The following is a 27922-nucleotide window of genomic DNA, read 5'->3' on the forward strand; positions in this document are numbered from 1 at the left end:
TAAAGGGGCACATATATATGGTGACTGACAAAAAATGATGTACAACTGAAATTTTACAATGTTATAAACTATTACGACCTCAATAAAATAATAATTTTAAAAAACCCTTTTGGCTTTGAAGGCAAAGCCTTATAAACAATTCTTCAGCCTCAGTTACCAATCCTAGGTAATTCTTCCTCAACCAACACAGAGATAAAATAAATTAGATTGATTTCTTGGCACAAGATACTAGCTAGCCACAAGTGAAAAGATGAGTTGGAACGTGTTCTACCTTCTCAGTGTACCACTGAAAATTTTATTCCATTAACTTAAGGGTTGGCAAACTATGGCCCACAAACCAAATCTGACCTACTCCCAATTTTTGTAAGGCTGTATTATTCATCATCAGGTACTCTGTGGAAATATTTGAATCTATCATGTTCTATTGAACCAGAAGTGTCAAGGTGAATTTCATTCATTCTCAGGAATTTAGCCACCATCGGTTACCACTGAATGGCTTTGGTAATTAGCTTGAGCTGCAGAGCTGATAATCTTTCTTAAGGAATTCAATCCAAAATTACAAGGCAAAATAGTGCTTATATCAGAAACATACTTCAGTTGAGTCATTTTGATGAAACTGAGTATATATTTTTTTCCAAGCTCCAACTACAGGTCCAGCCAAATTTTTGGACATTGATGTAAGTGCAAAGGAAATTTCCATATTTCAAAATCTATTTTACTGTGCAACTGAGGAGCTTCCATTTAACTTTCAATTGAAAGTGATTAATCTGCAATGCAATAACAGTCTAAAAGGCAAATATTAAGAAGCTAATATAATTCTATAATTGCTTTCCAAGTGATGAATATGCTCAATTAAAAATCATGCTCATGAATTGATATCAGTATTTGGCATTATCTGCATGAAAAGGTATTTTTTAATGCAATATACATAAAATCTCATTACAGATAACCATGAACAAATGAACATTTGCAATCAATTTTGATAACAGCAACCATTAACTTTGAACCTTAATTAAGTGAAATGCCACCCCCTTAAAAAAGAGTGCTACTCTCCTCATTAGTAGCTCTGTATTACAAAAACATTGTACTCAAATATTATATCTTGAATTGTATCAATAAAACATCTGTGGAAATTTGTTTTCTTTTTTGTTATCTAAGTACCTACATAATATCCTCAATTTTTTTTCTTGGCTCACAAAGCCTAAAATATTTACTACCTTGTCCTTTACTGAAAAAATTAATCAATTCCTGAATTAGATAATAAATTACTCATATTTGGACAATACTATGAAAACTGCAAAATTATTCTAACACTCTAACAGCAAGTTATTGTTCCAATAGAAATAAAATGTTTACTATACCTTCATCATTGATGTCATGTATGGCCTGAAAAGAAAGTGAATATCTGATTTATAATTTACTCTCTTACATTATAAACCATTACAAATAGTATTAAAATAACAGATTACATTTAAACTCACCATATAATTATTTAACTTTTACTTATTAACTAATTATTTAATTATACTAATCAGGATAAATGCTTTATACAATCTGAATAGACTAATTCAACCAAGTCACTAACCAATCTATTAGTGACTTTTAGACTCAGGGCATATACAATACAAATTGCTTTTTAAATAAACACATGCTTTACAGTATCAGTTAACAAATGTGAGTTTTACCATCAAAAGATCAAATAAGTCTTCCAGCATATTTATGACAGCTTCATCTGTTGAATTTCCTTGACTCAGAATAATTTCCTTGGACTTTTCAAACCAAGAAGCCATGTAAAAAAAAACAAATGTATACATTAGTTGCTTTGAATTAAATTTTAATAATTTTAAGAATGTTTTTATCTATCTTTGTATTAACAGTAAACCTAGGAATAAAGAAACACCAAAGATAAAAATTCCAGTATTGTATCAAAATGAGTTTATGCTTTTACACATCTTCATTGTTTTTGTTTTTTGGTAACTCACTATATTTTCCCACTGTTTAGATGGGAATGGATGAAGTTAATCCTAACTCCAGGTAGAAGACATTTATTTCCCCCTTCAAATTCCTACTTCAGATATATTCATATAATAGGTGAAAATAAATTATCATCACAAGTTAGATTATTCTGACACTGTTACTATTTGAGAAGTTTTGGTATTATTTTACCTGAATTAATTCAGATATTTGGGTGCATACTATGTCCCAGGTACTATTCTCAATGCTGAGCATACAATAATGAACCAAAACAGACAAAAATCATAATCCTACATTCTAGCATGAGAGATCGACAATAAACAATATTAAAAAAAAGTTAAATAGTGATTAAGATGAACTAAAGAGAAAATAAACCGAGTAAAGTTCTTAAGAGTCTTGTGACCTTAAATTCACATGATTATCAAGGAGCCTGTATACAGAGTTTCCTTGTGATCTTTATCTTTGTATCATATACCACAGTTTATAAAAATGTTTACTTTATCTTAAAGTTTTATATAAAGTTCACATTATTTATTTTTCGATAATTTTCAATAATAGAAAGTATACCTTTAATCATATTTCCCTCACATGAATATGTTACATATTCTATACTTATCTTTTGGACTAGTCCTTGTTTTAGCATAGCCAGAAGTCCAGCTTGCCCCAAAATACTGATATTTTTGCCACATCTTCCAATAGAAACCAAAATGATTGAAACCATTTGGATATTCCTCTTATTAAGCTCCTGAAATGAAAAGTATACATTTAAACATCTCTAAACACAATAATATGGAACTGGCATTGTGCTAGGAGTTTTTAATCCTCACAAACCCTGAAAGTCAACCGTTATCATAACCTCCATACTGCAAAGGACAGAAGTGTGATTTTAAAAAAAGCAGCTTGCCTAAAGCCACTCAGCCAGTGAATGACAAACTCAGCACAAAAGTGGAGACCTGTATAAATTCAAGAAACTTTAGACTATGATATAATTAATCCATTACCTTCCATTCTAAAAAGCTCCATGTATTTAACTAACAATTACAAGAAATTTTTACTCAATCTTTTAGATTCATAACAAATCTCAGATACTGAGAGAGACTGTCAATAATCACTTTTTCACATGTATAAAAATGCCTTACATATGATAAATCAAGTCCAAGGTTTTGCATGATTTTTATTTGTTTGTTTTACTTTTACAAGCATCAAGCATTATCTATTTCACATAAAGAATATGCTGATAGGCTTTTTAAAAATAGATCAAGTTGTTTAAAGTTCAAACAGGTAAACTATTTTTCCCCAGTTCAGGTAAACAGTGAATAATGGCAAGACTTTGTAAACACAGCTTTTTATATCTTTTATTCAGAAAACAACAGCTCAACATGTTATGTGGGATTCCTCAAATAAAAAAAAAAATTAGCAAGTAGTGAGATAAGCATTTATTTATATAATTATAGGCAAGCTTGCCAAAGCCTTTTTATTCATTTCTTTCAATGGAATACTTCTTGCTAGAAAGTAGAATGCTATCTAATAATTTTAACAATCATTCAACAAAAATGAATATTTACCCTGCATATAAGGTCATCCAACTTGTGGAAAAACTGTTTACTGCACTTAATCTTCACATCTTCACAAATATCAATTTGTAAAAGTGTTTTCAAAGGTTTGAAATCATTTTTTCTTAAAGCATCATCAATGTATTTTTCCAGCTGCTAGAGAAATATAGTTAATGGCACAAATTTTGAACTAAAATCAAAATTAGTCACCTTATGCATCCTAGTAATTTGAGAATTGTTTTCACATGAAAATTCTCAAGAGTTTATAAAATATCAACTCACTTATTAAATAAATCTTCCCACTATTAAATTTGGAGTAATGGAATTAGAGATTAAATTTCCATGATAATAACAAGACTCTTCATAGGAAAACCATATTTTACTAATTTTCCTCTTCATATCTTTTATTGGAAAGGCATCATTATGTCAAAATCAACAAAAATCTGTTAATGAAAGAAGTAAAATCAACTTTATAGTAACTAATACTTAACACCATGGATAAAACCCTAACATATCTGACTATGAACTTCTTAATGAGGTTTAAATAGTTTAAAAAACCCAAGGAAACATAAACATGGGTAAAAGCACTTTTTAGAAACTATACCAACCAATATAACTTAAGCATTACATATATATAATTTATTATTTATTATATTATACATTTATAACCTTTACCAAATATGCCATCCCTGCTATTAAACTACATCATTAACAAGGAATTTTCATACTGCAATCCAATCACAGACTTGGTGGTAAATTGTATACATGTTAAATAGATATATTAAAACTTATTCTTTACCTAAATGTAAGTATCTTACAATTTTAAACCTTGATATAAAAACATCCAGGCATAAGTTATATACTAATTACTGCATAATTCTTTTCAATGTAAAAAGCATATATAAATAATCAGTATCTGTAATACTTTATAAATATTCTTAATACAACTTTTGAAAACAAATCTATTGAAAAAAATGAAAGGAAAACATTATTTGTTAAATTATTCTACTCTTGACCATTTCATAAAAACAAGTAAGCTTTGTCTTTCTTAAAAATATGGCACTTAATACATATAAATAAACAAAAAGTTACTTTAGGAATTAAAATACTTCCTTTTGGTCTAGGATTACATACCTGGAGATCTGGTCTTATTGGCATTTTGACTTAGTTTTAAAACAGTAGGACAAAACAAACACCTATAAAAGAAAACAGATACTTTCTGTATCTTACCATCGTTCTATATGTTTAAGTTTAAAAATCTTACACATAAATAAGCATTGTTGCTTATACCAAAGGCAATAAATATTGCTTCTTCAAGTTCCTCACTGTTTACGAAATTACCCATTTGAATCTGGCCAAAGAAGTTTCTGGAGGAAAGTGTGAAGATCATTTACTCAAGCCTTCCCTTTTTTATAGATTATTTAAATAAATGTCAGAAGTCCTGCCAAAAGGTCACAAAACTAGTTAATGAAAGAATACAAACCTGGACCTCCCTCACCAGATTCCTGCTATATTTGTTCCAACTTTGGGAACACAAAGAAAGCTAATCTTGTATTAAGATCTAAAGGAAATTAGGGCTAATAATATTTAAGAAGGGAAGAATATGTAAGCATATCATCAAAAACACGATATATGAGTACTACAAATATGCAATGAAAGGAGTGAGGAAAAGATAACCTAAGCACATTTTTCCTTCAGAGGAGAATGGAAACAGGAAAGAATAGCGGTACATTAAGCACCACCTACAATCTGAACAAAGCATCTAACACTTCCAAATACAATCTGGAGGTTAGCTCTATAAAGGAAAAGAAATAATATCATCTTTCCTATACATCATGACTAGTACAATTTAACAATAATCTGTACTATGAAGACCTTTGTAATGGAATCACCAGGAAATCCAACAAAGAGGCAATTAATTAATTAACCCAAGAGGAATATAGGACTGTGTATCCGTGGGACAATAAGAAGCATTAGTCATAGTGTACTTTCTTGGAGACCTGTCAGTAGAGAAATTTAAGTACCAATGAGGACATACATGTAAGGTATACAAAAGGGATGAGCAAAAAAATCTCTTGCATTTCCAAAAATTAATTCTAGAGAAAAAACATCTGATCCCCAGAGAAAGATCTGCTCTATGTGCATAAGAAGCCAAGTCTACAGATGTTTTTGCAGCGTTGTTTGGCAAAATTCAAAAGCACTTAGATGGGAGCTGTGAATGGGAGGGAGGGTGAGGAATGAATAAATAAAATGTGGTACATGACAATTTTGTGAACAGTTAAATAAAATAAACCAGAATTTTAGATATTTGCAGTCAAAGAATTTTAAGTGATTAAAAACACACTGCCAAACGATACACACAGTATGTTCATATATGTGGAAAAAAGAAACTCTGTATATTTATGATTCTGTCTGTAGGTGTATGTAAGTATATACATAATTATGTGGGTACATGGAGAGAGAGAGACATTCACTCATATCACTCAGGACAGTTGGAGTGTTTGTCAGCTCACTGGGGAGGAAGAGTAGGGAGTTACACAGAACTGCAATTGGTTATTTGTCAAAAGCAGACTTTAGTTTTATTTGTAATTTATACTTATATGCCTTTTGAAGAGTACAGTAAATTCTTGCCAAAATGCGTAAGTGGGGTTCAAAACATGGGATCAGTAAATGTGGGTTTGTGTTATTGTGAGAGGAATGAAACAACAAAGGCCAGCCCTTGCAGTTAAGCAGCTAGGAGTCCAGCTACTTCATCCAAATCTATCCAGCCCCAGATGGGGTTGTGCTTTTGCCCCATCAGGTTGTGTCTGCCCTGGCTTAAATAATAAAAGGGTGATTCTAGGTCTGTGGCTAGCTGGGAATTGCAGTACACCAGCAATGATTACAGGATCTCTAGATAGCTGGTAGTCATTTCATCATTTTAACTGACTCAGAGAGATTTGACCCAGAAAATATTGGAAATGCAGAGACCTATTCTTTGCCTCCCCAACTCCCAAGAAGGGATGTGTCTATTTTCTACTTGGCTTCACTCTTTCTTTCACTCACCTCAAAAGATAGAAATTTAGCCTGGTCCTATTTGAGAATGTTATATCGTACACACACACATGAGCTTGCTTCATAGATATAAAACAGAAAAAAATATAGGAAAAGTATTATCTCAAACATGGAGGTAAGAGATAAGTATTGGAGGTCAGCAACCAACAGGGGGATTAATAAGAAACCGTAATAAGAACAACGTAGGCTAGAGACCCCTGAGCATCCATCACTGCCACTATCATAAGCCTGAAAGCTTAGGGGGGTGGCTTTCTTCAGGAGGGAACATTCCTTGGGATATAAAGACTGGGTTGAGGATATGATCCAGAATATCACAAAGGAATGAAATGATAAAATGTATAGAAGCAAAGCTGAGATATGAAGGAGAGATGCAGATATTCCAATATCTATCCAATAAGAATTCTAGAAACTTAAAAAAATAAAAAAGAACAGTGGGGTGGCAACAGATGAATAACAGCCAAAAACTTCCCTAAAACAAATATAAATATCCAAAAACAGAAAGAGTCCACTGAATCTCAAGGAAGATAAATAAGAAAAAGTACATCTAGGGGCCGACCCACGGCCTAGTGGTTAAGTTCGTGCGCTCTGCTTCGGTGGCCCAGGGTTTCACTGGCTCGAATCCTGAGCACGGTCATGGCACCATTCATCAGGCCATGCTGAGGCAGCACCCCACATAGAACAACCAGAGGCACTCACAACTAGAAATATACAATTAGGTACTGGGAGGCTTTGGGGAGAAGAAGGAGGAGAAAATAAAAAAAAAGATTGGCAACAGATGTTAGCTCAGGTGCCAATCTTCTAAAAAAAAAAGAAAAAGTACGTTTAGACACCTTGTGAGGACATTTCTGAATGAAAATAAAAGGGAAAATCTTAAGTCACCAAAGCAAAAACAAATAAAAGCATACAAAAGAATCAACATATAATAGATACTCTGATCTCACAATGCAATAAATGTAGAAATCAGCTACAAAGGTAGCTTCGAACTTCCTATATATTCGGAAACTAAAATATGTACATTTGAATAGTCCATGGAATAGAAAAAGATGGAAATGACAAAATATTTAAGTGAATTAGAAAATGTGTACATATAAAAATCTATAGGACACAATCAAAACAATACTTAAAAGTGCAGTTCAGGGCCTGTCCGCCTGGTTAGGTTCATGCTTAATCACTCTGGGCTCTGCTTTGGCAGCCCAGGGTTTCGCCAGTTCGGATCCTGGAAGCAGACCTAGCACTGCTCATCAGGCCGTGCTTAGGAGGCGTCCCACATAGCACAACTAGAAGGTCCCACAACTAGAATATACAACTATGTACTGGGGGGCTTTGGGGAGAAGGAAAAAAAGGAAGACTGGCAGCAGATGTTAGCTCAGGGCCAATCTCTTAAAAAAAAATGCTTTACATTTAAAAAAAGGTCAATTCATAGACTTGGATGAAATTTATTAAAAGGTGAGAACAGCAGAACTAGCCAGAAGAAACCGACCCATAGGACCTCCAGATGGTCGAGTTATTAGAGCAAATGCTTTCAAGTAACTATGAGTACTGTGTACATAAAGATTATAAAACAAAGCTGAGATTTTTGGCAGAGAACTGGAAACTGGGGTTGGGAGTAAGGAAGGCCACAGAAAATTTGAAAGAGAACCAAATAATTCCAGAAACAAAAATAGTCAATAATAAAATTAAGAATAAATGAATGGGTTTAAAAGCAGATTAGATAGATGAAGTGAAAATTAGAGAAACAGGAGGTACATCAGAATGGTACTGGGAAAATCGACTCATTATACAGAAAAAAGTAAAATTAGACCTCTATCTCCTGTCATTCACAAAAATAAACTCTAGATGAATTAACTAATATAAATGTTTAAAAACTATTAGAAGGAAATACAGGAGGATATCTCTACGACTTTGCAATACAGAAGGATTTAAGACATAAAAGCACTAAGGCATAAAAATAGATATGAATTTTTTGTACATGATCATCTCTCTCTCTTACATGCACACACATAATTTTATTGAGCACATGAGAATCTGTTCACTCACAATCCAGTACTCAATACTGATGCAGCAAATCCTATAACCATGAACACATTCACTCTCATAACTCACACCCTTCAGACCCCAGAGAAACATTTTCCTTGCCTATGTTTTTGAAAGGAGACTGCAGTTAATTATGCTCGTCTGTTTATTTTGTATATGTTAGAAATCTTCCACACACACAAAAAGTTTAAAGAATTCAGGGGAAGGCTGAAACAATGCAGAGAAGGTTGTAAGTCTGCTGATACAGACATTTTGGTTCTGCTTCAGAATAAAGGCAGAATTTGAGCAACCTAAGTGCTCAGGTAAGGGAAATGACATTAACTGTCAAATCCTTCCTCTAGCAGAGCAAGAATACAGTAGATTCTTGCATAATGAAGAATTGCTTCCTAATAGTGCAACCTGTCCATTTTCTTGCTTCTCTTTGTATTCCAAGTTGTGGATCTGGAAGTACTAGCAACTTAGTGCACAGTATTTGCAACAGTTGCACATGGTGACTGAGGAACATTTTGGAGTTCTAATCAACACACATTATTCTTTAATTTGTACATACGTAAATCTAGACATAAACTGCATAACATTAAATGGACTCTTCACAATGGCAGTTAGATGGCAAGCAAACACTAGAATGGTGACTTAAGTTTATTTTTATAAAAATATTTAATAAGAGTTAATTATTCAGAAATAATTTATGTTATTAAAAGTTCTTATTTAAGATTAATTTTCATTAATAATTTGTATTTTACTTTAATTTTAAGAGAAATTTGACATTTCAGAAAATTTTATAGGAAAAATTACTTTTTAAACTTATTTCATGTTTTGATGAATATATACTCAAGTTAGTATATTTGGAATACATAATTTAATCCTTAAATCATATTTCAATAGAACACAAAATAAGTAAAAGTCTCGATTATAATGTATTTACAGATTTTGCTAAAATGAAAAAATTTATGGGATATATACTAATTTATAAATTACACAGGTTATTTCATTACTTATCCAAAATTCACCAGTCTGTCAGCAAATATCCATAAAAAACGCATTCAGCTATCTTTGATAATTCGCCAACACTCAGTCATAAAAATAACAGCCTTACACATATTTTTCCATTCTGTTGGAATGAAGGTGTACTTGTGAAATTGAAGACTAGATCACTTTATCTCACAACTTGAAAACCTGACCGACAGGTTTAAATACCGACATTACATCGCGGGGGCCCCCAGCTGCACCCGCCCCCAGGGCCAGCACCCGCTGGGGCAGCCTGCCTGCCACACGGCGCCCTTCTGCCTTCACTACCACAACAGTCCGAATTCGAATTTAAGCGTCATTCACCAAGCACGTGAGACAGAGACTCAAGACGGACTCGCCGCCAAGAGGCAGCCGCGCTAAGGAGACGGTTTCCTCCCAGCCCGCTTTCGTGCACGAAGTCAGCCAAGGCAAAGGCAAGGCAGCATCTCCGCAGGCCGACTCTCACACAGGGAAGCGGCTGGTTCAGTCCGGGGCCGCCCCCTCCCTCCCTCCCTCCCGAGGCGGAGTGCATCCCTGCTTCCAGAGAGCGCTGGTCCGGCCCCCCAACCGCTCAACCAGCCACACCTCCCGACCGACCGCCCCGGGCGCATGTGCGCGTCCACGCCGCCCGCCGGCCCGGGACGGCGGCGCGGAAGAGGCCTTACCACAGCGCGCGGCTGCATCCGCCCAGGCGCCCCGAGCCCGGCGAAGAAGGCCGTCCACGCGGGCAGACAAAGGATGGCGGCTCGAAAGCACCCGCCGCCCTGACAGACGCGGCGAGCACACAGCCCTCCCCGAGGGGACGGACGCGGGAGGCAGGAACCCGCCCCGCCCCGACAGCGAACGCCGCCCTGTCCCCACACGCGCGCCGTCCTCTCACGACGCGGGGCAGTGGACGGCGGGGACAGGCCCGGGAGAGGGGCCCGTGCGCACCGCAGCCCTCCCCACGGCGGGAGAGCCCGGCGGCGGCGGGCCCGGACGCCGAGCCCCCTCCCCGCGCGGCGCACCGCGTCCAGGCCTGAGCGGGAGGGCGCGGGGGCGGCCGGCGGGCAGCTCCCGCCCGGCTCCGAGACGCCGCCCTGGCCCGCCGGCCCCTCACCTGCCGCCCGCGCCCGCCCTGGCCGGCGTCTCCCGGACGGCCCGCCGCCCCCGGCCCCACAGCCCCTCGCCCCGCGATCGGCGCGAGGCCCGCACCGCACGGCCCGGCCCGAGTCCGCCCCCGCCGGCCCCGGCGCTGCCGCCCGGCCGTTTCCACAACGGCTCAGCCTCAACCGTCGGGAGGCAGACCGCCCCCCGCCCCCGGAGGCCTGCCCGACGCCGCCGCCTCCGTCCGCGCGCCCAGCCGTCAGGAAGCCCGCCCGGTGGCGCCGGCTCAACCTGCCGCCTGGAGGAGCCTCCGCGGCCAGCCCCGGGAGCCGCCGCCGCCGCCTGGTCTCCAAGCCTCAGCGACCGCCGCCGCGCCTCAGGAGGCCAACGGAAGGCGGGAAGCGCGCGGCCAATCGGCGCCGGGTGCTGTCCCCGCCGCGTCCAATCAGCGCCGCCGGCGGCCAGGCCCCGCCCCTCGCACCCGGTGCCGGTGCCACCCGAGGCCGGAGCCAGGGGCGCCGCGGTGGGCGCGGCTCGGGCCTCAGGTAAGCGGGCTCCCGCTGCGACCCGACCCCGACCCCGGAGCTCGTCCGGGTGGAGGCCCCGCCGCGCAGCAGCCGGGCGTCCCTGCCCTGCTTTCCCCTGCCTGGCCTTCCCCCGGTGCAGGCGCGCCGGAGGGACCCCGGCTTGCCGAGTGCTCGAAGGACGCGAGTCGGAAGGGCCGGAGGGCGCCGGCGGGCCCGGAGGAGACCCCCGTGTTTCCCACAACCACCCGGGAGGGCTGGACGGGGCCGCACAGACACGGGGACACCAGCCGAACCTGCGAGGACACGAGGGTCCGATTCCTCTGAGAGAGTCCCGCCACTGCGCCCACGCCACGCCCCCTCCACTGGCCTCGCCCCGCCCACTCCCTGGCCCCGCCCCACCAACGGCCACGCCCCGTCACGCCTCAGCCCCAGGCCCAGCGTCCCGGGTTCCTGGAAACAGGTGCTGCCAGCCGCCCGCTGACCCCATTAGCCAGAACCCCAGATCCCCGGGGGACAGCAAGCTGAGGCCATGTAGGCGTGGCACTGAGCACAATCACCAACAATGTATTCCCAGGCTTTTTAGATGTTTAAATGTTTCCATTTAAAGTATCAGTTTAAACGGTAAAAGCGACGGATGCTTGTGTAAAATAGGCGAGGAATTCAGAAATGATACAGCAGACAAGCACTTCAAAAATTTAAAGTAGTGATTTCCCACCTTGCCACTTTTTAGTAGAAGAAAAATATTAGAGCCCTTTTTACTGTTTCACGTGTTTGGAACGCATAGGGATTATTTAGTAAACATCAGTAATCCAGCACATGGTGTTAGATGAAAAACCATAAATCAGCATTAAAATTGGGCTTTCAATTAAACCTTAACAAGCACTTATTGGGAACATCCTATCACTTGGCAGCGCGCATGGCATAGGTTTGAATGCTGACTTTGCTGTTTTCCAGCTGTGGGACTTCAGGTGAATTACTTAAACCTCTCTGAGCTTTATTCTCTCAGCCAAGAAAATGGTGATGTTAGCTACCAGGTAGTGTAATTTTCAGAATTAAATGAAGTTAAATACATACAGCACCTAGCACTGTGGGAAAGCAAATAAGAGGGGACACAATAAATATTAATTTCCTTCCCGTGTGCAAGGCTTTTGTACTTGGGTGAGGGTCACAATCCTCAGGGAGGCAGACACACACTAATTATTCCATACAGAGGATTCAGTAAGTACTGTAAGAGAAGTAGAATAACTGTCCCATCCCCTGCATTCCCCTAGAGCTTTCTTCATATTTAATACTGACCTGGCAAAAAAGATAATATTTCAGTTTCTCAAAGACATACACAATTGTGCTGAAGCCGAGGCACCATCATACTTTTTTTTTTGGCAAGGCACTAAATTTGACAGTGTTTTAGGAAGGATAAGACTTACGTGTTAAATGATTTAAACAATCAAGATGTTTCTAAAGCCTTGTTTCTGTAATCAGACCACATGAAAAACACACTCCAGCTAACAAGTTGTGCACATATACTTTAATATTCACTCTTGAGTGAAATCATCTTAAATGACAGACATTAAAATATGTTTGGGGAGACAACCCAACAATTGCACAATCCACTATAAAAGTTTAACATATAAACAATATAACTGTGTTTTAGGGTCTGGAAGTTCTCCTTATACTGAACTTTATTAACCTGGCAGGTATATTTAAGCTTTTAAATTTTAAAACATTGCTATGTTTTAAAAGGCACATTGAGGTTCTCTTACTATCAAAGATATAACATTTACTTTATATTCCATGACCAGAACCTTTTTGGCAAGTGACTTTCACATGGATTCTAAGATTCTCTACATGCCTTTACACAACAATACACTTGGTGGCTCTAACTCATACACCTGAATACTCTGGACAATTGTCTTGCACTCTGGGCTGGGGCCAGGGCACAGCAGCTGAGGCCCTCACAGGCTTGCTGACCTAATTGGACAGTTTGCTAAACAGCAGGAAATGCAACCAGGCTTCTCTCTCTCTTGCATGTCAATGTAGTGCACAGATCTAATAGTCAAAGGTCGTTCAATTTAACCACAATATTTCTAATCAAAATTCAGTGTTTTCAGATCTAAAAGTACCAAAGAAAGCCATCCCTCTTCTTGGAATTTTAAAAACACAGAAGTTGCAATTATATAAGAAACAAATTGGTTAAATGCATCCTTGCATATTGACTTGACAAATGTCAACAAGCATTCCAAGATTTGGAGTTAATTCATTGGTGACAGCTATCACAAAAGAGATTACACTAGTTTCAACTGTTTTCTAACTGAACTTTGCAAGTTGAAGGCCTTGTCCATCTTGGCTGGGTTATCGCACCTCAGCACTAGCACCTGCTGTCAGAGAGACTACCATTCAGCACCTGATTCATCAGCACCTTGCTGGGAGTTTTGTGTCATTGTGGAACTCTGCAGGGACCAATGGCCTTGATGTCTTAGTTGGAGATTAAAAAAAAAAGAAAAAAAAACGGAAAGAAAGGCATTTAACATTTTAAAACTGGGAAACAAGTCCAGACAATGTTAGAAACTCTCCTATCTGAAGGCACAAAGAATAAAGTTCGCAGGTGGATGATAAAACCGAGTATATCTAAGTATAATTTAAAATAGTTAAAGAGTATAAATATTTGTGAATTATTTTTCCTCCAGTGCTCTGGCTGTTGCTGAAAACACCTTCTAGTTCCCCTTGGTAACTTCTGAAAGCTGACTGTTGGAATCTTTTGACACTTATGAAGACATAAAAAGAGTCACTTTAATCATCAAAAAGGTAATTGCAAAGGGCATTGTTGCCTGAAATTCTATAGAGTTGCCAGAAAATTGAAATAACTTAAGGCAGAATTTCTTAAAATGTTCATGTAGTTTCCAACTTAAACAGAAGGGCCTGATAACATGCAGATACATAATTATCAAACATGTACAAGAGAAATACATGAAGCGAGAAGAGAGACTGCAGAGAAGGGGCCAATTTGCTAGTACAAAAGTTTAAAGCTTTTCCCTCTTTCTCAGCTGTTGGTATAGGAGGCTCACAGCCTAACCAGGGCAGCCTGAAATCCCAGGAATGGTTGTGTGATGACTGATGAGGCATACATTTCTTGCCTATTAATAGTTTCCTACTGTTACAAGTCTACAGGCATTGGCAAGCTAATGAGGTCTCAGGTTTTCCTTGTCCCAGGGCAGGAACACCTCAAGGGATCATGATGGGGGTCATACTATATACTCTGTTGACAGTGGGCACACACGCAAGACTGACTTTTTTTAGCTTATTAAATCCAGAATGTTCCTGAGAAGGCCTCCACTAAAGGTAAAAGGTCCCAGCATCACAATGATAATAAATAACTACGTTTACAGAGACCCAATCAGGACACATGCAAAAGCCACAGGCCTGCCTAGAAGGAGGATGCGCGCCTTTCCAAAAAAAGACCCTGGCTGGGCTTTCTCCAGAGGAGCCAGCACGTCCACGCCATCTACCCACCCAGGATCCTCCCCCAGCACATTACACAACTAGGCCTTCTGGCCACCTGAGGCTACTTTTTAGACCAAGTGACACAGACGTTTCAAGGAGAAGACAAGACGGGCCACTGCCAGGGGACCTTGCAGAAGGAAGTGAGATCAGAGGACGTGGGGTGGAGTGTGGGGAACAGCAGCCACTCAGATATGAGAGCCCAGCAAGGAAGTGTCTGCAGGTGCGGCTTAGGAGCAGAGACACCAGGTTCCCTCTGACGAAGTCTCAGATGAAGTGGATCCAGCTCTCTTCGCACTCCCCGCGCGGCATGTGCAGCGCGTGGTTGCGACACGTGAGGCTGTAGTCGCGGCCGTTGTTGTTGTCCCAGTACTCGGCGCCGGCCACTCGGTAGCGCAGCGCGAAGTGCACGCGGGAGCCGAGAGCCAGCAGGAAGGGCGGCACTGGGAAGCCAAAAGAGAAGACGTCCTCGGTGCCCTCGTCGCCCGCCGGCCCGCGCCACCGCGCCACCGCCTCGTGCGCGCTGCGCCAGCTGGAGAAGGTGTAACGCACCGCCACCTGCTTCTCGAAGGCCACGTTGCGCACGCGCACCGTACCACTGATGCCCAGGTCCGAGCAGGTGACGCGCTCCAGGCACACAAGCTGCCGCCCCACGCGCTCGCCGAAGTCGGCTGCCTCAATAGGCGGCGGGAAGTCGGGCACGAGGCACTGTAGGTTGAACTCCAAGTCCTGGCTGCTGCAGCACAGATCCGAGTTGATGGCGAGCCGCGACAGCACGTGCAGCGGCACCGACGGGTCGTCGCCCGCGTTGAACACCTTGACCTGCGTCAACTCCAGACCCAGCGCGTCGGCGAAGCGCACTCGGTGCTGCCGGCTGCAGCCCGGCCCGCACGCAGCGCCCGGTGCGCCCGTGGCCTTCTGGCGGCGCTCGAGGGAGCTGGGCAGCGAGCGCGCCCGCCGCAGGATGATGGGCCGCAGGCGGGGCTCGCAGCCTGACGGCGCCGGCAGCGGCGGGGGCGCGCGGCCGGGGCTCCCAGGGGGCCTGCACGGCCGCGGCTCCGGGGCTGCACTGCCGTCCAGGTCCGAGAGGCAGCTGAGGCTCCGCGGGGCGAGCTTCCGGGGCCCCGGGGCGCGGGGTAGGCCCGCTGAGCCCGGCCCTCTGAACATGGCCCAGCCGGCCGTCGGGCAATGGGGCAGCGGAACCGAGGGGCAGCCTCCCGACACCGCGTCCGCTATCTGCGTGTCCCCGGCCGTGCTCAGAAGGCCCCGAGTGTCCCCCGAAACTGCAGCCTACCCGGAACCTTTTGGGCCCGCTGCGCCCTCCCCTAGTCCGCCAACTTGCCCTCGAGTCCTCGCCCTGGTCTTCTGCTTCTTGCACCGTAAAAAGAGCTTTTTTCCAGAGAGATGAGTGCTCTCCCCAGTGGAAGGTTTTCGGGGTCACCCCGGGAGCGCAGGGTGGTGCCTCCTTTTTGCTTCCTTGGATGTTCTTAGGGGAAGGCTGCGTTCGTGGAGCGGCCCCTCCCACCTTCCCGGTCCGCTGCGTTACTTACATGGCTGCAACTTGCCTGGGCGCAACTTCCCGGCGAGCCTCCGCCCCGCCCCTCGTGACGCCGCCCGCGCGCGGGCTCCCGCCGGCCCGAGAGCAGACGGAGAGCCCGGCCGAGCTGCGCGCCGCCGCCGCGCCGCGTCCTCCCGCGCCCGTGCTGCAGCGCGCTGCAGTCCGGCCTCCCCGCCCCGGCGCCGGGAAGGAAGGCCGGCGGCCTCGTCACGTGTCCTCGGCGATCGGGAAACAGGTCTGATCAATTTCTGTCTGCGTCTGCCTGGCCCGTGCGCCTATTGATCATAGCTCTGCGTCTGCACAAACGGAGGACAAGGAAAACGCATGCTGCTGGTCCTGGGTTAATGGGGGCTGGGGGGAGAGGTGGCACAAAAACTGGCCTTTCCAGGGGCTGGTCTCCAGGCTAATTTTAAGCCTCTAGGCTAGTCAGTTCTTTGGACATATACACCGCCTCCTGGACCCTTGGCCAGACTGAGGGAGCCTCGCTGCGTAGAAGGGAAGCGTCTGGTTCACACATTACCCACAATGCTTTGCCGCCGCGGACCGCCTGCCAATTCCCTGAGGGTGGGGAGCGGGCAGAGCTGCTTCTGTCTGTCTCTTGGGGCCAGGCCAGAGAGAAAGGTGTGGGAACCAGAGGCAAGACCCTGTAATGAATTATGCAGCTGCCCTTAATAAGCCTGTGGCGCTTGGGAAGCATTTTTGTACCCAGAATCTGACTTTTAGCTTCTTTCCGGTGCAAGCCTGAACCCTCAGGGAAACGGGAGCTGCTCCTGCACATTCTTAGGCGCCTCCAGGCGTTCATCTCTTATTTCACTCGTAACTTTGCGGAGTAAACCCCCGCAGCCTATGGCGTAAAGCTTGCCAGGTGAAATGAAGTGAAAAAGGTGGAAGTGCACTTTCTTGAGAGCAGTTTGGGGCCAGGCATTCTAGAGGGTTCCTTTGTACTGTCCAAAGGGATAAAGCAGAAGGGAAACCAAACTAATGAAAGAGGGTTGGTAAAGTAAAGAACATTTTCTACATCTAAAATGAAGCCTGCCTGCTGATTATGGTATAATTCATTAATTGTGAGAGCCTTTATGGGATTTTTATTACTATCATATGTAAACTTACTAAAAAGTCATACATACTCATTGTGAAAAATAATACAGCAAAGTTTCAGGAAGAAAATAAAAATCTATAATCCCGCCTCTTTTCCATTTAACCAAGGCAGGGATATTACAGAAGAAAGAAGTATTCACTTTCAAAACCGGGCATTTTTAGTAGGCCACTCAAAATAAGAGGGGACTAGCAGCATTCTGTGGTTCACAAAGAGAGAATGTGATATATATTAATACGTTGATAATCTTCTAATGGGTTGATGTGGTAGTGAAGGCAAGAGAATTGAAAGGGAGCTTCCCCAACAAAGTTTAGGCCTCATGAGGACAGGGACATGTGCCCCATCCCTTCCATTTTCTAGGCACTCCTGCAATTATTTGGGAATGAATGAATGAGTGAATGGACATGGGAGCTTTGGAGAAACGCCTAGACTTTTTTTTTTTTTAAAGATTGGCCCTAAGCTAACATCTATTGCCAGTCATTCTTTTTTTTCCTTCTTCTCCCCAAAGCCCCCCAGTACATAGTTGTATATTCTAGTTGCAGGTCCTTCTAGTTGAGCTATGTGGGACACCACCTCAGCGGTGCTAGGTCCGAGCCCAGGATCTGAACTGGTGAAACCCTGGGCCGCCAAAGCAGAGTGTGAGAACTTAACCACTGGGCCGGAGAAACACCTAACCCTAATTAGCCTCACCAATTTCCTCATGTTATTTCCCAGGTTTTGTGTGTGTATGTGTGTGTGTGTGCGTGTGTGTAGGGAGAAAGAGAGAGAAGGAATACGCAGCATTTATAGTAGTGTGATTTGTATCCACTGTGAAAATCAAACAAGCAAAAATGATTAAACTGTAAACATAAGGCAATATCCCCCACTAATATTTCAATACTATGCAAATATTTAAAAACACACAAGTGAAAACTAACCCAATGCTAGTGATGGGACCATTCGCAGTCAGTACTTACTGGCAGCGTTCTGTTGCTTCTAGTTCCGGTGGTGAGGAGTCCTTTCCAAATATAAGAGGAATAAAGAAGTCACTTCCCCAGCTGTCATCATCTTCCCACAGATTGAGCAAGAATATTTCAAACACTACAGAAAAGGTGATGTAAGTTTTGAAGGAAAATCTCACTAAGGTTTGTTCTGTTTTTTTGTTTGTTGTGTATGTGTATTCATGGTATTTATTGCTCCATGTCTGTTTTTTAGACAGTCCACCAAACACTAGATGATGGTCAGCCATGTGATTTTTTCAAGAAAGGGAATAGGGTGAATGAATCTCATCAGAAAAGCAGGTAAATCGTTTTCACATAATTACTTTATCTTGCAAAATCATATTATCTCAGTTCTCCAGATTGAATATGTGTGGTTGGAAAAAAAATATCTGTGGATAAGAAATATACACTTATATTTTTTATCTAGGAGAATTGAGTGGGCCAAGTGGTATTAAACCACTTTTATTAGTTGTTAAAAATTACAGCAGTCATAAATCTGGCACTGTTAGCAGAATCTACAATTTGGGGTAAGCTCCTTAGTCGTCTTTCTATGTTAGTTTCCTTTTGTATAAAAAGGATACTGATAATAACTTCTATGGGTGCACGTTGACAGCTACAGGTAAACAGAAGTTTTAATAGTATTAGTTATGAGTTCTAAATAATGGCAGTTCCTTCATCCATTTCTTCATTCAGTTCTTCAACATTTACTGAGCACATGTTATGCTATTGGCAATGATTTAACATTCTCCATATTTATTAATTAAGAGATAACACATTTTCAAATAATTGCTTAGTTGTGGTGGAAACCTCTGGACACATGAACCCCTGAGGATTCCAGAAAGCGTGTTTACCCTCCCGTTTCTTTTACCCCACCTGACTTAGTGACCGAGAAGTATTATTCGTCTTAGTAAAATGCTATGTTCTTGGTAAATAAATTGAAAAGAAAATATTTTCAACTCTGATATGAGATTGTGCCTCAGAATAAAGTACCCCAGAGAGAGAATCAGTTGTGTACTAGTTGTGTTCTCAGTGTGCACAGCCTGCATTATTCCCACTTACCCGCCCTTCACGAGACAGCATTAACTCTACTTTTTCATTCATATTATGTTAGAAGGCACCATATAATTTTATTTATATCCTTTTAAACAAAGTTTTCCTAAGTCTGTTTCCTATTTGAAAACACTTTAATAAGCTTTCGGTTTAAGGTCCTTGTTGAATGTGCTACACTTTTTTGTATTAAGATTTTAGTCAGCTCAGAACCACCACCAGTGAGTGATTAAGTTCTATGAAACTTGTGTTTTACATCTTATTTACATTTAATTTAAAATAGGGATATGAAAGAAATATGTGGATTTTACTTGTTAATGTTATTAAACACTGCTCATCATTAACAGAACAGATTGAGAATTCCATCACAGATTTTTCCAAACTAATGTTTTTCAAAGTACGCACAAGTGGTCTAAAATTATAATATAAGCACTTTAGGAAAAGTTGTTTTTCTTCATGCTAATATGTGCTATAAAATAGAACCCATGTATTTACTTTTGGCCCCTGCATTATAAAATGTTTCTTAAATAGAGTGTTATGTGGAAAATTGCTCTGTCATTTGTTCTCTGAGAACTACGTCTTCTGTAAGGAGTTTAGAGGCCTTAATTTTCTAATGTCTAGTAAAAGTACGACTAGGTGGTTCTTTTTGTTGGTTTTCATCATGGCCAGACCAATTTTTGTCATATGTACTAAGAATTGCAGTTTTATTTCTCACAGCAATATGAATGCTGGTCCATCTTGGAATAAAATACAACATTCAAAGAATTCTTCAGGAAAAAGGCGTAGTAAATCCCAAGTCCCTCACGTTCCTTCCCAGCTGAAAGGCAGCCTCGTAGGTGTCTCCGAACCAGCTGAGCATCAACTTAAGGAAAGCATTTCCCCGAAAGGAAAACCAGAAAGGAGTCCGCTCAGTTCCAGGGCTCAGCGGGCCTCAGGGAACAGGCTGTTTCTTGACTTTCAGTCAATGAAAATTATTAAAGAAGATGCTGATGAGGACAGTGCAAGTGATCTCTCTGATTCAGAAAGAATTCCCATTCCTCCTTCTCCCCTCACACCTCCAGATCTTAATCTTCGAGCTGAAGAAATCGATCCAGTTTACTTCGATCTCCACCCAGGTCAGGGCCAGGCAAAGCCTGAATACTATTATCCAGACTTCCTCCCACCCCCTTTTAACTCCTGGGACCTGCGGGACATGGCTGTGCTTCTGAACACAGAGTGCAGAACCGGAGCTGTGCCGCGCATAGGAGGGCTTCTGGGCAAGTATGTTGATAGACTTATCCAGCTCGAGTGGCTGCAGATCCAGACTATACAGAGTGAAAAAGCAAAGGGGGCCAAAGCAAGGCCGCCCACAGCCCCTGGGATGTCAGGGGCTCTGAAAAGCCCCGGGAGAAGCAAGCTCATTGCTAGTGCTCTGTCAAAGCCTCACCAGGAAGGGGCTCCACAGTCAGGTCCTTCACGAAGGAAAGACTTGCGCTGTGAAGAAGTCCACCCGTCGTATTACACGTTTGAGACTCCCCCCAAACCTCCAGAGGTGCTGAGTAGTAGCAGATTGTGTTCTCAGAAGCAAACCTTTGACATGAGGACAGAGGAGAAGAAAAAGAAATCACATAAGAGCACCAAGCTGCAGCATTGGGATTGGTCCTGCAGTGACAGCAGCCCTAAGATTGACAGCAGTGGTAACATGCGAATTCCCAAACAGTCAGTGATGATTCTGGACTCGGTGGACTCTTACAAGGCCTCCAGATCACAAGCACATGCAAATCTTAAGAAAAAGGGAAAAGCAAATAACTGTGGTCATGCCACTGTATCCAGTGAGAAAAAACTCAAAACAAATGGAGTGAAGCAAAACACACATAAATTCAAATAATAACTGAAGTGATGAATTGCAAGGACCTGCAGATACCTGAACGTTAGAGCTCTCCCAAAAGTTACAGTACTGTGAATTTTAAGAAATTTTATGATTCCTGACATTTAAGTAGTTGATTGGTTCTTTAGTCCACCCCAACCCAGCCACACTAGGGTTATTTTCAAAGAAGGATGTCTTTCAGTAAGCCTTTCTTTGTATTGACCGTCTTAAGCAAATGAGAGCCCTTTAGATTAAAATTAACCAAGGTCTGTGCCATGTAAGGAAATAAAATGCAGACTCCAGGGGAGGAGTGAACTACTGCAGCTGCCAGCTATGTCGAATGGAGCTCCCCATTTTCACTGCACAGAAGTCTATAAAATAGCGCCTACTGTTTGAAATGGTGTGGAATCCTAAATGTTTGAAACCAGCCTCTCAGTGTCCTCCTCATAAACTATTCAAGCAGAAGTTCTGCCCATTTCACCCCGAGGAGAAGCTTCAGCTCTTCCTCAAGTTACGGAGCATCTATTTTGAGCAAAGTCATTTATCACTAAGCTGCTTGCTCTTACAAGACAATGGAATCTAGTGTTTTCATACATTTCCCTAACATGGGTTAAAAAAAAAAAAAGAATTTTAAATTTAGAGGTGGTGGTGAAGTCCACTTTTGTGTTCTCTAAACTGAGGTTAAAATAGTGTGCAGACTTTGTCCGGGCGGAAGTCAGTGGGCTTAAGCATGATTGTTACTGTTTGGTGGGAGTAAGAGTGAAATATTTGGCACCCTAGACTTTCCGGCATGTGTGGCTTCTCTGAAGAGGTGCCGCAGGAAAACCTTCTTTTAGAGTTTGTAAATGAAGGCCTATAATCAAATGCGAACAGAACCACTTTGAATGTAACAGTTATGACATTACTGATTTGGGAGCTGGATCCTGCTGTCTGTAGTCAAAATAATGCTTATTTTGTTTGAGTTCGCAAGAGCAGGATTTTATAATCTTGCTGGGAGTCTAGGGGAGAGGACACATTTCAATTTGGAGGGGAAAGTGGAATATGAATACAGTTATTGAATGTCTTCTAAACGTCCTTATCTGGTCCTGTGGCTTCCTGGCTCTCCTAAGTGCTTCTTATTTAACTGCAGTGAAGTAACATCCACTTGTTCCTATAGTCGTGCTGTGAGATTTCTGTTGATATTAATGTGAACATCTTTAAAACCTTTGGTTGGCTACCTTTTGATATGCAGTATGTTTTAATGACTGTAGCTGATTTTATCCCTTTAGATGAATATTTGATTTTTTACGTACATGTTTCTATTTTTTCACCTTTGGGGCAAATGACAAACTTGGCACTTTTCATTTGAAAATATGTAATAGCTTGCAGACTTTTCACACAACAATCAATACCATCCAAGGCATTTTTTAAGTTAATGGCATAAGGACAGGATGCATTTATAATTAAAATAATGGGCAGCAGTTAAATAAGTCCCATCTTAAAATCTGATTTTAATCATATTAAACAACATATAAAATTTATTATGGTAGTCTTTTTCTTCCAAGACTATATTTCCAAGTTTTTACAGACTCCGTCTTACATTGTTTCTCTCTTACGCTGCCCTACTGGAGAAGGCATGCTCTTATACTAGGATCTTAAACCTTTTGTATGAACAAAAGATGTACGTCTCATGGGTATTACTTCCATAGTTCTCATTATACTATAACTTTTGTACTCAGTGTATGTATTTTCTTTTGACAATGCTTTTTCTTTTGCTGCTCTTACTTTTCCCTCCTGTGGTTCCTGAGTGGCCCCCCCACGTGTCCCTCACCTGAGCTGCTCCTGTGAGTGCGGATGAGTTAGTCCTTTATACACGGCTGGCACCTCACTCGTGATGTTTTCTCTGCTAGGTTTTCATGTAACTCTATGAAGTTTCAGGGCCTATAAACTTCTGTAAGCATGTTATGTACATAAACATTCTCCTGATATTAATCCTAATGTGTTTACACTGAGTTGCTGCCTTTCCCAATAATGCATCCACGTGGGTGCTCTGGGAGACCTTGAAGGGTGAGGGTGACGTAGCTTACTTTTCCTTGCCTTACGTATGTCTGAGCTGAGGACGATCGTGATTAAGAAACTTAGACGTAACGCCTCAGATATGACATTTGTCCTTTGCTCTTTGAATTGAAGTTGGTTGCTTAATTTGGGAAATAGTCATAACATCACATAGGTCAGTTTTAAAAGCCTGAAAAAGTGACTTTGCTTGTTTACTTTTCTGCCTCAGGTTGATGGGTTTTTTAACCAATATTAATTGTAATTGGATCAGAGCTCCTAATGAATAGTAGAGGTTCATTAAAGTTCTTAAGCACAATTTTAATTTTATGATTTCTGATACACATATCTAACACATCTTAATGCACTAAATGCTGTAGAGAAGAATCTTGCCATTTTCAAGTAGACAAAATTGGGAAGTTGAGTCATGAACTCATTCAGTTCATCAAGTGTAAGCCATTGAGTGTCCTACTCGTCTAGTGACAGGAGTCCTTGTATTTCTGAGAAGTGCCTCTCATTTCTGGGGAGTTGTCTACTTACATATTGTATTTAAACCAATTAAGACAACCCAAGGTGGAAAAAAAAAGTTTAGAGAATGTAAGGAGAACTACTTCAGGCTTAGAGTAAGTTAGTAGGAAAAGTTGTGAAAACGTACAAAAATGAACTATAAAAATATATCAGTATTAGCTACAATTGTTTGAGTTTAGACTATTTATCAAATCTTTAATGGCTAGACTGACTTAAGATTTGTGACTAACTTGAGTGGGTGGGATTGATGGCCTTTGGCAAAAAGATGGAGGAGAGGACATCATTGATCTTCTGATGGCTAAGAGCTAAAGGAAGATGGTTTGTAGTGGTTCTTAGGCCGATTAGGTTAGATTCCAGAAAGACATAAAAATTTCTATTTTACGTGATTTAAACATTGTTCTTTTCCTCTTTCCTTTATGCTCATTTACTTGAGTAGTTACATAAAAATATAGAACTCTCAGTAGGACTGTATTTCAAGGTAATAGAGAAGCAGTATTGATTATTTATTCATGTACATGTACAGAGTGCCATTCAAAATGGCCTGAAAATATTTGGCATGTCTGCTATTTGCTGTTATAATTATTGTATGCTTGGTTTTGTATATAATAAAACAGAATACATGTAAGTTTTGTGAATCTGGATTTTTCTTTCCTTGAGATCAATTAAACAGTAGAAAAATATTGTCTGGATTTTCCTGGTGTGGTTTTGTTTTGGTTTTGATGCAATTCTCTTTTGAAGTTTGTCTTATTTCTCCCTGCTTATTTAAAAGAACTGCTGAGCAGGAAATTCTGTTCTGGCTCCTTTCTTATTACTAAGCAACTTCCATGACAACATAACTAGATGCATCAGGGAAGCATTGCTGGCCGAACCTTTCTTGAGTCCCTCTTACTACCCTCAAGGGTCTTGAGTGGTTAGGGAAGCAGGATGGAAATTCAATAAAGTTAAAGTAACACATTATAGAAGTAACTCACACCTTAGCTGACATTTCCAAAAATGAGTACCGTGTCCTTCAAAGAGGTCATCTGGTTAGGAGATGGCAGCTTTGAGCAGCTACTGCTGCAAATACTCTGGAAGGCCCTTTGTTCCTGTTTCTAAACTCACATCTGACGATGAAGTGCATTCTTTTGAGTCTACCAAATAGTGGCAATTTAAAAAACAATTTGAGGGTATTAAAAAACAAAATGCAACTGAGTAAGTTTTGAAGGTCTTATTGGCTTTATTGAATGATTTATGAATCGGGCAGCATCCAATCTAGCAGACAGAAAGGACCTCTGAGGAGCTGTACTAAATGAAAGACTTTTATAGGCAGAAGGGAGCAGAACAAGGAAGTTATACTAGACAAAAAGGTGGGTTAATATTGCAAAGTTTCTTTTTTCTAAGGGAAGGCAGGGGTCCTATCAGGCAGATTACCTAACTAGTGATGATCCAGCAGATTCCTGATTGACTGGTTTAAGATTCCATTTCTGGGAGAGCTGAAACTGTAATTAAGTCTCGATTTGGTAAAGTGGGGCTTAGCATAAAGCCATTTGGGCCTGTTGTCTTGTTTTTAACAGGGGGGGTTAAAAGTAATTTTTTGGTTGTTTGAAAATTAACCATGTTGGAGGTTTTAAATCATTAGTTTGTACAGAAAATGGTAGGTTATTTTTGGATGTTGCTATTATACTATCCACGAGGTGGCGACTAAACCTTTTCAGATAGCATTGAATTTGTTTTGTTAGTGCCTTGTAATCAGATGAAATGGTTTTTATTGTAATCAAAAAGAAACGGGAGAGAAAAGGACGGTTTGCCTTCAGACACAAAACATGTTCTTTCTTTAGCTTTGCTGCCATCAGAGAATTAAAGGGTCTGTTCGGTGTCGTCAGGTGCTGGGGGTAGCCTCTTCATTCATTGAACACTCTCATTGTTAAAAGATAGACTGAGGCGTATTAAAAATTTTAACTGTATTTGAGCAAAAATCAATTTGAATCGAGCAGTGGCAAACCAGAAGTGGTTAGAAGACTCCGCAAGGCTCTTATAGAGAAGATGCAGAAGCGAGGAGATGATTTGATGGCGCTGGCTTAAGTGGTTGCATTATTTGGGAAAGCCTCCTTGGCTGTTTGTGATTGGTTGCTCTTCTCATCCTTGAGGCATTGATGGGAATTGACTCTGGTTTAGGTTTTGGTTTGCTTACATAGACTACGACCTCATCTAATGGCCTCCTTGTTTAATTACTTTAATGTCATAAAACACTATATCTAGCATAGTATTATGTTCAAGAAAGGAACATACATTGTTAATTTATTAAAATGTTCACAGAGACACCTGTTTCAAAAAATACGATTTGCATATCCCTGTCCTCAGCAATTTGATATTTAAGGGATTAACTGTGATAACACTGGAAAATATATATGGAATTTAAAAAATAGGATAGTCATGGATATAATTGTCCTATGTCGAATGACATTTTAGAGAAAACTAATGATGCATATTTAACTTTAGATTACATCCAGCAAGCACAGTCGTATGCCTTGCTACTCAAATCGTGAGCCCTGCCTCAGACCTATTGAATGTGAAGGAGTTCAGAACAATCTGCCCCAAAATATGCCACTCTGGCATATTGACTATTTTGGGTTAAAGGCACTTGAAAAACAGCACTTGAAATACACGAAAAACACTCTTAACTTTCTTCTTTTTCTTTAAAGGAGGAGATGAAATTCTTATATGAAAGATGTCTTCCCTAGACCACAAGGAAAGTAAGGTTCTTATCATCAAGGACGAGAAGTTGAGACCGAGAGCATTCTCTACAAGTTTTATTGGTTAAAATAACTGTCTTCCTCAGGCCTCCCTACATAGTTCACCTTTCCACAATTGCTTCTCTTTGTTCAACCTCATACAAAAGCAAGTAGGCTTCCCCATTCCACTGGGTCTTCAGTCCTTATGAAGGCTCCTGGGTCACGTAAAACTTGTATTCAATACATTGGTATGCTTTTCTCCTGTTGATGTCTTATGTCAATTTAATTCGCAGGCTCAGCCAAAAAGGACCCTAACAGAGTGAGGTAAAAATTTGCCTCCTCTACAGGATTAGTCTGCATTTTAACTAGATCCTTGTCAGTTAATGTTTGAGAAACCTGCTTTTACAGCACTTAAAAGTCTCAAGTTTGAACGGACTGCTTTGACAGTATTTCACTGGCTAGGCCGCTCTCCTCTCCACGCTTTGGCCACTAACAGTCTTTTGCTGATCTCTGTCTGCTTTCTCCAGGGCTTAAAGGCACTTGGCTGGCTCTTTGCCTCAAGAAGAGGTCACTAAAATAAGTGATTTATGGCCACTGTAATCTGTGCTGCAAGTAAGTGCTGAGGAGTGAGGTTTCTTAGGACACGTGCGCTATGAGCACATTTTTCTTACATTCATAATCTTCTATTTTAACCTCCAGGTATGGAAAACTCCTTCTGCCTTCAGCTGACCTTTTCACTCATGCCATCATTTTGGCCAGGTTTAGAAGGGTCACCACTACCGGTCACCAAGCTTTTCCTTAAACTCTCTCTCAAGACGTCTGCCTTAATAAAGAAGGAGAAAGAAAAGGAAGGCTTTGCTTTTTTCCTATGTTGTCCAGTTTTTCTAAATACTGCAATGAAATGCTTTTTACTTATAAATCTTACGCAATAGTGAAATGAATGATCTGCCAAGTTTAATTGAAGATATTCTAATTAAAAAAAGAAGTATGTATTTTCACCTCTACAGGGTGGTTTTGATGTGGGAAGATAAACTAAAGAGACTCAAATCTTTCTCTCCTTCTCCTTCACTAAAAAAAGCCTAAAAACATTTATTTACATAAATGACTGAAGAAAATCTTGGTAATTCTACTATCAATATTATTAGTATTAGAATATACTTGCAAAAAGCAAAAAAGTTACAATCTGTCATATTTGGCAGCATTTTTTTCCCTAATTGCTCATCTACAACTACTAGTTGAACAAATAGGTGCAAGAGATTAAAATTTCTCAAATGAAATTTTCTGGCCAGCTCTTGGTGGCTGACTCAAAATACTAACGCATAAGGAAGCACCCTTTCTGATCAACCCCTGTGGCTACTACAGCATCAAACAGAAGAGACAAACACTTCTTAGTC

The 27922-nt window shown here is 41.3% G+C and overlaps 4 protein-coding genes and 1 long non-coding RNA gene across 11 annotated transcripts in view; 3 read left to right on the forward strand and 2 right to left on the reverse strand.

Annotated features, from left to right (window-relative positions):
- SYCP2 (synaptonemal complex protein 2) overlaps nucleotides 1-11130 on the reverse strand; it is a 71633-nt gene extending 60503 nt beyond the window's left edge. Inside the window, exons 1-6 of one of the 5 annotated variants that reach the window (XM_070588576.1) lie at nucleotides 11001-11130; nucleotides 4662-4723; nucleotides 3540-3683; nucleotides 2591-2719; nucleotides 1686-1790; nucleotides 1362-1386 (exon numbers count right to left, since the gene is read on the reverse strand). In XM_070588576.1, the coding sequence (XP_070444677.1) occupies nucleotides 1362-1386; nucleotides 1686-1790; nucleotides 2591-2719; nucleotides 3540-3683; nucleotides 4662-4685 (427 nt within the window). In that variant the 5' untranslated portion in view covers nucleotides 4686-4723; nucleotides 11001-11130. Of the gene's footprint in view, nucleotides 1-1361; nucleotides 1387-1685; nucleotides 1791-2588; nucleotides 2720-3539; nucleotides 3684-4661; nucleotides 4724-10288; nucleotides 10405-11000 lie in introns of those variants that run through there. The other 4 variants (XM_070588575.1, XM_070588573.1, XM_070588574.1 and 1 more) reach the window with 4 other exon arrangements.
- Nucleotides 6163-14348, forward strand: LOC139078112 (basic proline-rich protein-like). Its single transcript, XM_070588548.1, has 3 exons — nucleotides 6163-6166; nucleotides 9938-11767; nucleotides 14278-14348. The coding sequence occupies exons 1-3, from the start codon at nucleotides 6163-6165 to the stop codon at nucleotides 14346-14348; spliced, it is 1905 nt and encodes a 634-aa protein (XP_070444649.1).
- Nucleotides 12740-15898, reverse strand: PPP1R3D (protein phosphatase 1 regulatory subunit 3D). Its single transcript, XM_008526600.2, has one exon. The coding sequence runs from the start codon at nucleotides 15896-15898 to the stop codon at nucleotides 14999-15001; it is 900 nt and encodes a 299-aa protein (XP_008524822.2). The 3' UTR covers nucleotides 12740-14998.
- Nucleotides 15899-16212: 314 nt separating this feature from the next.
- On the forward strand, nucleotides 16213-24497 carry FAM217B (family with sequence similarity 217 member B). Of its 3 annotated transcripts, none has more exons than XM_008526589.2 (4): nucleotides 16342-16524; nucleotides 18365-18476; nucleotides 18580-18665; nucleotides 20130-24497. In XM_008526589.2, exon 4 carries the CDS (start codon nucleotides 20134-20136, stop codon nucleotides 21277-21279), a length of 1146 nt encoding a protein of 381 aa, XP_008524811.1. In that variant the 5' UTR covers nucleotides 16342-16524; nucleotides 18365-18476; nucleotides 18580-18665; nucleotides 20130-20133; the 3' UTR covers nucleotides 21280-24497. The 3 variants fall into 3 exon arrangements, with proteins under 3 accessions (XP_070444691.1, XP_008524811.1, XP_008524809.1); XM_008526587.2 differs by having other exon boundaries at nucleotides 16348-16524; nucleotides 18365-18481; XM_070588590.1 differs by lacking the exon at nucleotides 18365-18476 and having other exon boundaries at nucleotides 16213-16524.
- A 2516-nt stretch (nucleotides 24498-27013) lies between these two features.
- LOC139078118 (uncharacterized) lies at nucleotides 27014-27375 on the forward strand. Its single transcript, XR_011530884.1, has 2 exons — nucleotides 27014-27140; nucleotides 27228-27375. It is a non-coding gene; the product is annotated as an uncharacterized lncRNA (long non-coding RNA).
- Nucleotides 27376-27922: the final 547 nt, after the last annotated feature.

Source organism: Equus przewalskii, chromosome 21, assembly GCF_037783145.1.
Source record: "Equus przewalskii isolate Varuska chromosome 21, EquPr2, whole genome shotgun sequence".
NCBI lineage: Eukaryota > Metazoa > Chordata > Mammalia > Perissodactyla > Equidae > Equus > Equus przewalskii.

What these genes read in the sequence shown, in the direction of transcription:
- LOC139078112 (XM_070588548.1), top strand. An exon ending in GGACAGCAAGCTGAGGCCAT is followed by an intron (nt 11,768 to 14,277) that starts GTAGGCGTGGCA and finishes CCTCTTTCTCAG; the next exon opens with CTGTTGGTATAGGAGGCTCA.
- PPP1R3D (XM_008526600.2), bottom strand. Translation starts at nt 15,898, where the DNA reads ATGTTCAGAGGGCCGGGCTCAGCGGGCCTACCCCGCGCCCCGGGGCCC.
- FAM217B (XM_070588590.1), top strand. Translation starts at nt 16,213, where the DNA reads ATGTTCTTAGGGGAAGGCTGCGTTCGTGGAGCGGCCCCTCCCACCTTC. An exon ending in CCTCGGCGATCGGGAAACAG is followed by an intron (nt 16,525 to 18,579) that starts GTCTGATCAATT and finishes TCTGTTTTTTAG; the next exon opens with ACAGTCCACCAAACACTAGA. An exon ending in GAATCTCATCAGAAAAGCAG is followed by an intron (nt 18,666 to 20,129) that starts GTAAATCGTTTT and finishes TATTTCTCACAG; the next exon opens with CAATATGAATGCTGGTCCAT.